Genomic DNA, 13,494 nt, shown 5'->3' with positions numbered 1-13,494 from the left:
TAAAACTGTATTTACAAGATGTGAAGAAAAAGCAACAGCAGATGTTAACAAATATCACAGTAAAATGAATTAAAATATTACAATGAATGAATGTGGTCTCCATCGTTTTCTTCATAGATTTGATATAATGGTCCATTTTGGTAGAAAAGTTAGCTTAGCTTCAATTGATTAACATTAACGTAGGGACACAGGCAAGCGAGAGCACTGCGTGAACCATACATGTGGCGATCAAAAATCTTCTTAAACTTGGCCATGAATGGGGACTATCTGTTGCCATTGTGGAAAATATTATTTTACGTTCGCCCGGTTGCTGCTTTCTCCTTTTTCGTCTCATCACACAACACCAAGCTATCAATCAGTATCTCATGTTTTCTTGTAGTCATCTGTGCAGGTTAGAAAAAGAGGCCCCCTGTTTTGACTGTTATCAATAGAAAGTAAACATCTCATTTTCAAGTGGATGGACTACAATGTTAAAAGATTTGAAAAAAAAGAATTCTCAAGTAAAATCCACAACTGAAAGGCCCATTTAAGTACAATAACTTATTTGTACTTCCCACTGGTGTCGATTACAGAATTTCCCTTGGTCTCCTCAGTTTTGTTTGTTCGAAAGAAGAAGTGCGGCTCAAATTTCGCAATTTTGTCACGGCGGTAATTTGAAGCGAAAAAAAACTCAGCCCCAAACAGAGTCGGGTTTGAGCCAAGCCAGACCAAAATCAGCCATGGAAGCTTTGCTTCCTCTTTTTACGCTCACATTTTTACTACCGTTATATGTGCTAAGTGACCCGCAAACTCACCCAAGCACTCGATGCGCTGTTGAAAAACACACTTATTTGGCATTGGCCGTCACCATACAGTACAAGTATATCAAGAAATGTGACACAAAGCTATTAAGTCACAATTACTGATAATTCTGTGAATTTAGGATTCTCATTAGGTCATGCGTGTGCTAGATGAAGAGCAGGTGGGTAATTGGAGTAATTTGTGGCTATGCAGACAGTGGCATGATGGATGGGCTCTGGAAAAGACAAGCTGAGCTGGCCGCTGGATCTACTGCAGAGTAAGGAGAATTTAGGCTCGCCATAAAAGATTTCTCCTTGCCTCTTATTTCACTCGGACATTTTTATGTTTTTTTTATTTTCTACCTCATTGCAGCCGTGAGCTGCCTGCTGATTTACACACGTTGGCAGCCAAGCGCCGAGGCCTCCGGAGACGGTGCCCTCTAACACCTCCATTCTCCCCCATCGCCTTTCTGCAGCCGTTCTCGTCCTCTCGCTGTCTCAACATTTACTGAAGTGGCTCGGACCGAAAGAGCTCCACCTCTCCTCGTTCCTCATCTCTAACAAGACATTAGTCGGGAGGGGGGTGTTATTCACAGCGGAGGGGATGTTCCCCTGTGTCAAAGCACAAATAAGGATGAGTAGAAGCCGTCACAGGCACTGATGCTATTTTACAATGCTCATGTTTCATAGCACGGCTTCAAGTGCGGTTTGGGCTCTCCGCAGCCTTTTATTGCGTCGGTGCCGAGAAACGGGCATTCGCGTAATGCGGTTGTGCACTTTTTAATCTTCTGCTCGTTTTTTTTCCCCTGGTGAACACGCCGGGTCGCATCTCCAACCCGCTTGCTGGGTAGCTGTGGATTTTGAGTAGAGCGGGTTACTTTCACCCATAGTTGGGCGAATTCATTTGGCCCAACACATTTGATTGAACATTTGATCTGAAAAGCGGAAGCCGGTCGCCATTTAGGGGGCAGTTTTGTTATTTACTGAATTTGAAGTAAATTTATTATAACATTCTTAGCAAATGTTGGCAACAACAGTATTTAACTGTATCAGGGTTCAAATCACTGGTCAAATTGAATGATATTAGGGAGTGACCGATTAATCAGCCAGACGATTTTATCTCTTCAAATATAGTCCAAAAATAATTGGCTAAATGGCCATTGTTTGCCTTATTTTAACATTTTACATTCATGTACTCCAACCATTTTCAGTGGTTGTATACAAGTAACACAGGTGTCATTATTACAAAATAAACCTATACCATAAACTAGGTGAGTAATTAGGTTTAGGTGATTAATGCAAGAACATTGTGTGAAGAATTGACCAAGTCAAGTCTGAGTTTGTTTAAAAAAAAAAAAAAAAAAACATAAAATACACACCGAAAGACCATCCTCGGAAAAACTATGCCAAACGTTTCATGCAAGTCTTACTGTTTGACTCCAGAATGTGAAAGGTTGCTGCTACTCATAATAATACATTCTAATAATAATAATAGTAAAATTAGTAATAAAAGTCTATAATTCATTCATTTCAATTGAGAAATGTTTTGAGATATACTAAGGTCTTGAGTTACGAGCGTGTTTACGGAATAATGTATATAAAAAATACACTATACAGAATGATTGAAAACTACCTGTTTTAAAATATACATTTGTTGTAATTTTTTTCTCATTTTTTCTGCATATCCTATAATGTATGGCAACTAAATTATGTTCATTTTTTTTTTCGTGGTTCATTTTCTTTAAAATTCGAAAGCCTCCAAAAGAGACTGGATATTTGTTTCTATAGGAACGTGGTGGTGATGACTTTTGCATAGCAATTCTTGTTGTCTTATCAACTTGAGCATGACTTCCTTTAATGGTCCTCCACAATCTTTGCACTTGAGCAATGGCGCTCCAAACTTTTTAATTTGTCGCTAGGATTTTAAATCTACCCCTTGTGCACACACTGCAAACTAATCACATTGCATTATTCTTCCAAATTTTGTAAATGCTTTTAAAGGCATAATACTTGAAGTTATTCCTGAATATTTTTTGCTTCAACCACTCAGTGTTCAGTGGCATCAGTTCTATCATACATATGTAGGTTACATTTATTGACACCCACAAAAAAATGGTATGGTCTGTCTTTGTAGTCTGTTGTGAAATAAGTCAACAAAGATTTTTTTGTTTGCAGACTTAGTTTGACTGTCGATCAACAGAATGTTGCAAAAAGTGAGAAAATCAATGTCATAAATCCTTTTAAAATGGATCTCAAACATTTTAATTAAAATAGTTTTATATGGTCCAAAAATGTGATTATTTTTGTACACAAGCTTGCACGTCCAGCTGCAATCACACAGAAGTGTCAAAATTGTTACATTTTGAAATATTAAGTGTTTTAATCATCTACTGGAAATTTCAGCTCCCTAGTGTTTTTTTTCCCATTGATTCTTCTATAATATAAAAAAAATCAAAGGAATTTCCATGATTTGTTACATAATGCCACAAGAGTTAAAAAAAAATCAACCTTAATAGAAAAACAAAAGTATCAATTTAAATGAGAAATGAGAAAAACTACAATTACTATTTTAAAATAGCGAGTTACTTTTCAGTCACCCTGTAATCAGAAAACATAAGAATTGTATAACTTTATAACATGGGTTAGTGTCATTGATAGAAACTTACCATGTATTCAATCACATTGCCAGATGCTGAGAAAGGTTGCTGTCATCTGCTGTGATGCTTAAATAAGCACTGTGGCCCTAAATTCTGTCTTTGGTGTCTATGTTCAGTGACAGTTTCTGTCAGCATTCACACGCTACTCAATATGTCACAATGAACATTTTGGAAAGTATAAATAAATAGGAACTGTGAGTACAGAGCCGCCGTCTCAATGCAAGGTTCTTCCCATCCATCATCTCTCTCTCCAAAGACGGCGGCTCTTACTTTATCTAGCACCTGACTTTGGGGAAATGGTGAAGCTATTGTATGATCTCTGTTTACCCTCAGGCCAACAATGTGCTGAAGGCAGCATCGCTGATCAGTGGTGATTGCAGGAGACAAGGAGCAATTCCATTTAATTGCTGCATCCATGCACCAGCGCCATTCAAACAGCACTTGCAGGAGAAATAAGAAAGTAAAGAGGGCAATTACATTACAGTAGTGGGCAAGAATGAGATAGATAGATAGGTAGATAGATAGATAGATAGATAGATAGATAGATAGATAGATAGATAGATAGATGGATGGATGGATGGATGGATGGATGGATGGATGGATGGATGGATGGATGGATGGATGGATGGATGGATGGATGGATGGATGGATGGATGGATGGATGGATGGATGGATGGATAGATAGATAGATAGATAGATAGATAGATAGATAGATAGATAGATAGATAGATAGATAGATAGATAGATAGATAGATAGATAGATAGATAGATAGATAGATAGATACCAATCATGGCTATCCCGTTGGAACCTAACCCTAAAAAAAAAAATGGACTTCCTTTTTCTTTAGCATGCCTGGGGGTTTTTGCATTGTTTTTTCGCTTTAAGCTAAATTGACTTTATTAATGCAAAGATAGGTGCTTGTATTTAATACACAGCTTGTACTCGTACTTTGTTTTACGTTAAGTTTGAAAAACTATAACTGCGAGTGACAATAAAAAGCTAGAATCTGCTTTTTTGAAAGATTGTTTACTCTCTGACAAGCTACTGACTTGTGAGTTGTTCACTGCCAGCAGCGCTTTTACCTCAAATCACGTTGAAGCAAAACAAAAAATAAAAGTGAATGGCATCTGGTATCTGCAAGTTGTCACTCTGGTGTATTTTGTCGAACTTTTAGTGCAGTTTTAATTTCCTGATTTCTTTCGCAGGCACACACAAAGCCGTCTGCAGTAGCCAAGTTGCAAGGACCGTTAACTCATCTCGGCTTCCCCGTCATGCCGATTTTTGCGGCCCGCTGCAAGTCAAAGGTCAGTTTTGGCATGAAAAGCGAGATAGCGTGAAAAAATATCGGGAGCCGAGTGGAGTATAATTAACAATTTAATTAATCCTGGACTTCCACCCCATTTAGCTTGCTCCCTCTTGAATGAGATTGCGCGGCTGTATAACAAAGCGACACATCAGTCTCGCCAGGCTGGGCCATTATCATTTGGACTGCGAGCGTCTCATCCCTGCGTCATTCCTTTGCTCTCATCTCCTATCTATTGGCACATATCGACTGTTTCTGCATAGTCTCAGTCACGGAGATTTAATATCACAAGTCATGCTGAACTTCTATGGCTACTAATGGATTGTGTATAATGTGGCACTTAAAATGCATGAGCAGCCACTGATTTATCTGTAATTTGCCTCCACTGGAGCGTAACTCCCTCAATACTTGCATCTTGGCTCGGGAGCACCGCGGAGGATGTTGCATCAGAGTTTGAACACACAAATGCTTCTCCCGCACATAAAACGGATATTTTGGCCCGGCCGATGCCCGCGACGAGAGCGAGACACGCGCGAAATCGCGGACTTGAGGCTTCGAGCCGGCGGCGGGCCGCGTGCAGATGGACGTCCCCCAAAGGTTCCATTCACCTTTGTTTTTTCGACGCCGTCAACCCATGAGCGCCTTAATGACGGTGTGCACTTTTCGCGCATTTGCTACAGTGATAAAAGTGGAATTTTTATACCCTGTTTGAATAGTTGCTGTGGTCCCTGCCAGATGCAGTGACATTGGACCCCCCTTCCCTCCTTTCCACATTTTTTTTTAATTCCCTTTGACCTCTTGGAGGTCACGCAACATGAAGCAAGGAGCTGTTAGCAGATCGATGGGTTGGGTTTAAAGGTGTCTGTGTTGTCATGGCAGCGGGCTAGGCCACCCCGGCTCAAGGTTAACAGCCGAGGGGCCGCAGTCATACGCCATTAAAGGAAGTGGTCGATGCCGCTGGACAGGTCAGACTGACACCGGCAACGTTTTAATCGCTCAGACTTTAAGTAAAGAAACAAGCTCTTAATGCTGCACAGATTTATTGGCCATTGCAGAGCCATGCGGCCGACTGTAGAGTAATCTTTGTGTGATTTACTTAACCTAACCTAACATTATATCTTTAATTGCTGGCCACAAAGTGCTATATGATGAAAAGAAATGGGGCAACCTCCTGCATTAGCTATCCCATATTTTAAGAATCTATAGTCATGAGTTTTCTATCAAAAACATAGCAATAACACATCCATCCATCCAGACATCCATTTTCTATACGCTTTTTCTGTTCAGGGTCACGGGGAGCCGCAGCCAATCCCCGCTGACTTCAGGCGATAGGCAGACTACACTTTGGACTGTTCGCCAGTCAATCACAAGGCAGCAATTTTCCATGATTGCTATTTTTTTTTGTAGCCTCGGGTCATGATTTCTGTAGTCTCTTCTTTCTAATGTTTTCCGTGGGTTGACAGAAAAATAAATCAGCGATATTAGTATGGTACTCTGGAGGAAAATAAATATATATACTGAATGGAATACTTTCCAATCCGGGCTCAAACTTCATCTTTTTAGCACATTACAAATAGATTTATGTTGAATTTGTATTTGTATTGATTTTTTACAGCGTCCTTCAGTGCCCACAAAGGTACCTATGGTTGAATGTGAGACTAAATTGTCTGTCTCTGTGACTGACCAGCAACCGCCTCAGGGTGTAGTTCGGGGATAGGCCCCAACCCACCTGTGACCTTGAACAAGATAAACAGTCGAAAATAGACAGGTGGATGGAATGTTGAATACAAATATGTACCGTATCTTCAAATATGCATTTGTTTTTAAATCTAAAAAATGTCACGTGAAACCGACGTGAGTAGTGCTTAAAAATATTGAGTTCTCCAAACCCCTTCATAATGACCACATTAAAAACAATAAAAAGTAAAGTTGCAAGACAGAGGTGTCCAAACTATGACCCTGGAGCCATTTGCGAACCCACCATCCACATTTTTGCGGCCCGCGGCATGTACTAAAAATACATTTTAACACGACTTGCGATGCTCTTCAAAATAAATGGGTTTGATTGTGGACAGCGTTAGAAGTATAAAAAATATCCTAATTTTCCTCATCACCTTTAACCGAAACCCTTGAAGTAGTAGTTGTTGTTGTTTTTTTCAATAAATAACTTTATATAAACAATAATTGCCTGCGAAATTTATTTTTTACCATATTAAATAAGTTCAAATAAAAAATACTAACGTGGCCCTTACGTCTCTCGATTTATCTGTATGTGGCCCTCGGAGTAAAATGTTTGGACACCCCTGGTCTAAATGTTCATCAAGTAACACTGTTGCAAGTCACTTGAACTTTATACACAGTTTGAACATGCTATTTTTACCTAAGTACAGGAAAACTTTGCATAGAAATACAACTGAAATTTTATACATTGGCAGTGATTTTTCCAAGTACAATTTGCGTGAACCTGATTACCGTGAGTGGTTCTAGTACCACTCTCAACAAGCTGTAACTAACACACAAAATATATATTTGTTTGATCCCAAGAATGCAATAAAAGCAGGATAATTCACTTCAGTGCATGGGGACACAAAATGATTTTTAAAAAATTATTTTCTATCACCACTTCAAATATAAAGGTCACAGTAGTATGTGTGACCAGAATATAGATTATGAATACAGTATAGGCAAGGCATGCACAAGGTAACTCAATGTGCATCGCATAATTACAGAATACAATCTTTAATAGTATTTACAAACAAAGGAATTCAAAACATTTAAAAGTAAACATATGTAGCTAACTCAAATTTAGCATACAGCGCAAGGACAAGATTTTTTTGGGGAGGGTTGCAGCGTTTCGCATAGAATATATATTGTAATACATGCCTTCATATAGAAAACATTATCATAAGAGGATGTGCATGAGCAAACTTTCTGCCCACACATCTTCACACATCTTTGATCCAATTTGAGTTGGAGGGCTCCTCACCCAACCGTGCTTCTGAGGTGACGACCCCCCACCCACATCCTTTCAATTCCTTACAACAGTCTTTGTGTGCGTTGCTGCTCGGAATCTATAATGAGCACGGGGCTTATCTAATTAGCTGTGCAGATACTCTATGTCACACCAGCCTCATTCCGTTTAGTGTTCATTACCTCTGCATGAGCACACTGCTGCGCACTGTGGGAGCACCTGCATTCGCTAACTCCACATGTAGAAGCATCATATGCAGATAGTATACTGACGGGGATGGGCTGGAGGGTTTATGCAAATGCAATGGAGACAGTGGTGATGGCAAGTTATTCTGCGGGGAATAGTTCCCCCCTGACATGTCTTAAAACTCTGCTCGGTCACATGGCAAGCGTGTCACACCTTATTAATAAAAGCAGTCACGTGTGTTTACAGATCTGGAAGTCGGCCCACTGAATGACTGTGATATGTGATACATTTGTTTAGGAAGTAAATATAGACGACGTACATGCTGCACACTTGTGTCGTGTGTATGGGTATAAAACAGATGAATGTTACAATACTGCCACCTTCTGGCACTATTTTTTTGCCAAGCATACTTTTACATGTAAACAGTTGCGATAAGCGCTGAATAGTGACCTTTACTTGACATGCTTTACGCATAAATGTAAATGAGAACATCAAAATGACAAGAAGCTGTTCAAAAAAATTGCACATGGTAACAGTTAACTTTGTTCGTCGATCGACTCCCAAGTATTTTCTCTCCTGATGATGATGATCGTGTCATTGACAAGCGGAGGAAGAGCCGACGTTTTGTTCTTGCTCGGTTTCCATATGAGCAAATGAAGTTTGCGTCAATGCCAAATCTTCTTTAATCCGGCACTCTGAATCCCTGCACTCAGAGCTATATGAAGAAAAACAAGGCAGACTACATCACATTTTGTGTCATCGATGATGGCCATGCTCAGATGTATTGATTTGATTGCTGTCTGTCTAAAAACTACACAGCAAATACTGAACTTTTGAAAGGACGCCGCAAATTTCCTATCCTCTATTATCTACCGAAAAACCCAACCAGAAGTATAAATATAAAAATACTGCTTTGTTACCTCCTTGAGACCAATAACTGATGTTGAAGTGAAAAGAGAAGCTTTACTCAGTCATGCCTTTGCCTTCTCTCATTAATAAAAAGATCAACTTGATCCTGTGGCCTCTATTCGCAATAACAAACTCTTTTTTTGTGCCGGATTTACCGATTTTAGTTATAATACCGTACATTTTTGATGTTGGAACAGCCCTTTAATGCCTCATGCTTCGGAGTTTTCAATGTATCATTAGTCAGAACCTTCCCCCCAAAAAGTTCAAACTAATTCACGAACATAAAATTTCTAAATAAGGACGTTTTGTGACGTGGCACAATATTAGGTGATACCTGTCTGAATCTGAGTCGGCGGAGATGCTCGACTCCTTCTGCAAGGCCTCTTGGGAGAGAAATCTTTTTATGCCACAGCACTGCACCGCTTGTGCCACAGAATAGCGGGTTCTCCCTTCGGCGCAGGCCTCCATCTTGGCCACGCTGAGCTGCGACTGAAGGAAAAGGTGCAAGCAGCTGTCGGAGAGCAGCAAAGGACTCTGGAGGATCCTGCTTGATGAGATAGGAACATTTTAGGGATGTCCTTTGACCATTTGATAAGCGCACACAAAAAAAAAAGTGAAACGATAGAATCATTTATTTAATTGGCAGTTTTCCACTTCTGTTCCATTTAACTGGACAGAAACTTTGCTTGCCTCAAATCAAAAAGGAGTTGTACATTAAAAACAAACCAAACCAAAAGTATTTGTCAACATGTGACAACAATAAGGGGGGTACTTTTTGCATTGAAGCCCGAGGCAAACCCAGTCATGGGGCACTCTACACTCGTGTACTGCAAATATTTTGAACCTTCTTTACCATCATCTGCCAACTGTCAACTTGATTTGTCCTTAAAAGGCAAGTCAAATAAAAATATTTCTTTACAACAATATGTTCTCTCTGCAAACCCGCCAGGCACATGTGGGTTCGATTCCGACACTGGCCTTCACAAGTTCTGTGTGGGTTTTCTCTGGGTACTCCAGTTTCCTCTCAGATTCTCAAAAACAAGGTAAGTATATTGAATACCATTTGTAGAAAAGTGGGGCTGAACACTGTTGGAAAGTCAATTTTATACTTCATGTTCCTTTTTAAATTAAAGAACATTTAATTCCTAATCAGTATTGCCTGTGTTTGCCTGATGGTAATTCAGGGACTACTTTACAGACAGTGACGTTATTATGGAGGAAACCTACTGTAGCAGGGAGGCCCAAACGCCACAGGAAATGAAAAAAAATACAATGGTGTTTTAAAATGGGGAAAAGAAGATTATAAAAGAGTCAAAAAGGAAACAGTGGAAGCATGAACAACATGACAATTGAGTGAATAAAGGTGCACTTTACAATTTTAGCCATCTTCAGCAGTGAGAATGTTATACTTTGTATATCATTTCACAACTATTATTTTTCATGTCCTAGAAATACCTTTAAAAATGTCACTTGCCACTTGCTTTTGAGTGAAAATCACAACAGTTGCTCAGAACCAAGTTAGCTAGTTTTGGTCATGTGATTTCTGCAAGCTGAGCTGTGATTGGTTGTTACCCGAAACTGTGATTTCATTTTCAGTCAAAGCGAATAGCTAAATATGATTTTATCCATATCCATCCATCAATTCATCCATTTTCTAGAGCCGCTTATCCTCACAAGGGTCGCAGGCTTGCTGGTGCCTATCCCAGCTGACTTCGGGCAGTGGGCGGAACTCTCTGAACTGGTTGCCAGCCAATTGCAGGGCACTATTCATGCACCCGATCACACCTAAGGGCAATTTAGTGTGTCCAATACACCAGCTATGCATGTTTTTGGAGTGTGGGAGGAAGCCGGAGTGCCCAGAGGGAACCCATGCGGGCTCGGGGAGAAAATGCAAACTCCACACAGGAAGAACGAAGTGAGGTGGATTTGAACTCGGGTCCCTGAACTGTGAGGCGGACCACTGTGCCACAGAGCTGCCTATTTTAACGGTATTGTACGTGAAAATGAACTGATCTAATTCATTAATAGAAAATAATAATACATTTTTACAGGTGAAAATGTCCAAATAAGTAAAGTACCCCTTCAACACGCCTGCCTTACTGTTGTAAGTTCTGGGTTTGAATACCAATTTTGGAAGCAAGTTAGTTGTGAGAAAAAAAGAACAAAAAAACAAAACAAAAAGGGAAGAAAGAAATTAGAAGTGAAAATGCAGGAATGATACATGCTTTTATTTTGATATTGCAAAATGTTAAGAGACTTGATCATGCGAGAAAAGAAAAATAATCAGAAAAAGTCATTATCAGAAAATGAACATTTTCAAAATGAACATTTGCATGCTAGATCCAGAGCGCTAGTATCGGAGATTTGCGACAGAGACCAATTTAACCCCACAAAATATTGAAAAAATGTATTCCAAAATATGATGAGTCTTACTGTTCCAAGAACCTCTGGAGGCCCACCATACGCTCAGAGATCTGCTGTGCGTTGTTGAGGCTGAAGAAGGGGTTCTTTGGGGGCAGCTGCGGTAGTTGCGCCCTGCCAAGGACAATTTCCAAAAAATGATCGCTTGACTGAGACGACACGAGAAGCTGTGTGACATTGCTGAATCATTTCCACTCACATCAGCATAGAATTTGCTTGCAGCCTTTGTCGGAGCCACACGAACTCACTGAACCTCCTTCTCACCCGCGACATCTTCTTGGTGAAGAAAACACTGTCTGTCTAAAATTCATGACAAAATTAGTCATAAATATTTTGTGGTTGAAAAAAAAAAATGCCGCTTTACTTACATGTAGGCAAATTTCATAGTCCATATATGCATGCCAAAAGTCATTCTTTTGGATGCGTGGGTCTCGAACCCACACGCTGATGACCTGCTGCATGGAGGACTCACGCGGGAATACTGGCCATGAGGAGAAAAGGGAAGCGTTGTTGTTTTTTTTTTTTTTTTTTATCAAGATAGAGGAAGTTACATGACATGTTCGGAAATTCCATAGATGTTTTTTTTACTGCTAAGGTCCAAAAAGGCAAAGGTCTTGTAGACATAGTTAAAGGTCAACATTTAATCGTTAGGCCTACCTGAGTTCATCTGGAAGGTCAGTTCCCTCTCTTGCAGGTCACCATGTTGCAATGTGTGTTTTAGAAGAATGTGTGATCGTGTTGCACCTAGCAGTGAGCTGGAGGGGTTTATTTACTGCTCTGCTGTTAAAAAAAAAAAAAAAAGGACAAAGGTTTCCAAATACTGCATAGTCATAAGACTTCCACTGGCTCCTCCCATTTTCCCTTCCAGTGCTGCCGCAGCAAAACAAAGCTCAAACAATCATTTGGCACGTGCAGTATGCAGTCGGTCGACTAAAAAGTGCATGTTTGTACATATTAGAGTAGAATTTGAGTCAAAAACTCAGTAAAACTGAGTAAAACACAGTACAACAACAACAAATCTTTTTGAAAGTGGAAGTTGCAAAAGTGTGCACACCCCCTTGAAACCGATGATGTGGCTGTGCTCAGATTTAACCAATCGCTCGTAAGTTCAAATCTGAGTCAGCGCATAGCTCGCAACATTTAAAGTGCCACTGATTCACCCCAAACCAAATTCGGATATTCTTGCAGGCTTTTCCTGACTTTTTGTTTGCTTGTTTCTAGAAGTATGACTGCAACGTGTTAGTACTCATAATGATTTCAAACTTTTTATTATTCCATTCACCTTGGCTTTTTTTTTCCTTTAAGCAGCGTTGTTTGTGCCAAACAGCTTTTAGAATTATTATCAAGAAGCCAAGGTTGAACTTTTGGCAATAATTCCAAAAGATATCTTAGCTAAAACATGTTTTGATTTGTGCTCTCAAGATGAAAAAAAGAGATGAACCTGTAATTAATTCATATAACTTTAATCTCACATAAATTTTTCAAATGATACTTTTTTGACAAATCAAAAGATTGACACACAACAAGAAAGTATTAGCTTCTCTCATTTTAATTTCTTTAACAGATGTAGTTGTAACCATTTACCTTCTGCTGTATTTGAGACTAGTCCCAAGTGCTGACAACCTTTCGTTTCAACCACCAAGATGAATGGTACTGTTTAGTTTTTTTTTTCTCATTTTTTTTCTCGCCAGATTACTAAATAACATTAAAATATTGTCCATCATGTCCGTTACAGACTTGCTCAAACACGGGAAGTTCTTGAGTATAGTTTGGGAAAGAGTGTTGCTATGGGTGCTACTTTTGCTATCATTAGCTGTGGCTGCAATTGCAACTGGGTGCTTTGCATTTATGTGGCAGGCTAAAGATGAGCTGCTTCTGTGCTAAATAAGCTCCTTCTTACGAACTGCATATCACTATTTCTAGGAACATTTTTTTTTCTTTTAAGTAAAATTTGTAGAACTCCTCTCACATGCTCTTCCATTTTCATGTTTTCTTTGTGCCGTCCACCCCACGAGAAGAGCCTATCAGATTTTGTCAAACACAATGACAATGAATCAACATCCACTTCAGGGTGCGGTTGACCTTTGTTTTCCAAACCCCAAACAACCCAAACACAAGAAGCCCGATGCATAAAAAGACATTTAATCTGCATACAGAAAGCACAAAGTTAGAGATTTAAAATTAGATTAACGTGATTTAAGAAAATAATGCTTTAACTATGACTGTAATTATTTAACAAATCATGTTAATCTGACATTCCAATTTTT

General features: G+C 39.4%; 2 protein-coding genes across 3 annotated transcripts in view; one reads left to right on the top strand and one right to left on the bottom strand.

Annotated features, from left to right (window-relative positions):
* Window positions 1-9,883, top strand: part of LOC148425439 (src kinase-associated phosphoprotein 2-like) — a 31,337-nt gene extending 21,454 nt beyond the window's left edge. Inside the window, exons 12-13 of the transcript XR_015865065.1 lie at window positions 4,643-4,741; window positions 9,756-9,883. The gene's annotated coding sequence lies outside the window, so the exon portion shown is untranslated. The remainder of the gene's footprint in view (window positions 1-4,642; window positions 4,742-9,755) is intronic.
* On the bottom strand, window positions 7,593-12,021 carry LOC148425438 (sorting nexin-10B-like). Of its 2 annotated transcripts, none has more exons than XM_088410466.1 (6): window positions 11,885-12,021; window positions 11,596-11,708; window positions 11,427-11,527; window positions 11,240-11,341; window positions 9,141-9,353; window positions 7,593-8,612 (listed from the first exon to the last, which is right to left on the bottom strand). In XM_088410466.1, the coding sequence occupies exons 1-6, from the start codon at window positions 11,892-11,894 to the stop codon at window positions 8,492-8,494; spliced, it is 660 nt and encodes a 219-aa protein (XP_088266592.1). In that variant the 5' UTR covers window positions 11,895-12,021; the 3' UTR covers window positions 7,593-8,491. The 2 variants fall into 2 exon arrangements, with proteins under 2 accessions (XP_088266592.1, XP_088266593.1); XM_088410467.1 differs by having other exon boundaries at window positions 9,141-9,350.
* Between the last annotated feature and the right edge of the window lie 1,473 nt (window positions 12,022-13,494).

Source organism: Hippichthys cyanospilos, chromosome 3 (genome assembly GCF_059441005.1).
Source record: "Hippichthys cyanospilos isolate Australia breed blue-spotted pipefish chromosome 3, RoL_Hcya_1.0, whole genome shotgun sequence".
NCBI lineage: Eukaryota > Metazoa > Chordata > Actinopteri > Syngnathiformes > Syngnathidae > Hippichthys > Hippichthys cyanospilos.
This window is presented reverse-complemented; position numbering and strand designations above follow the sequence as displayed.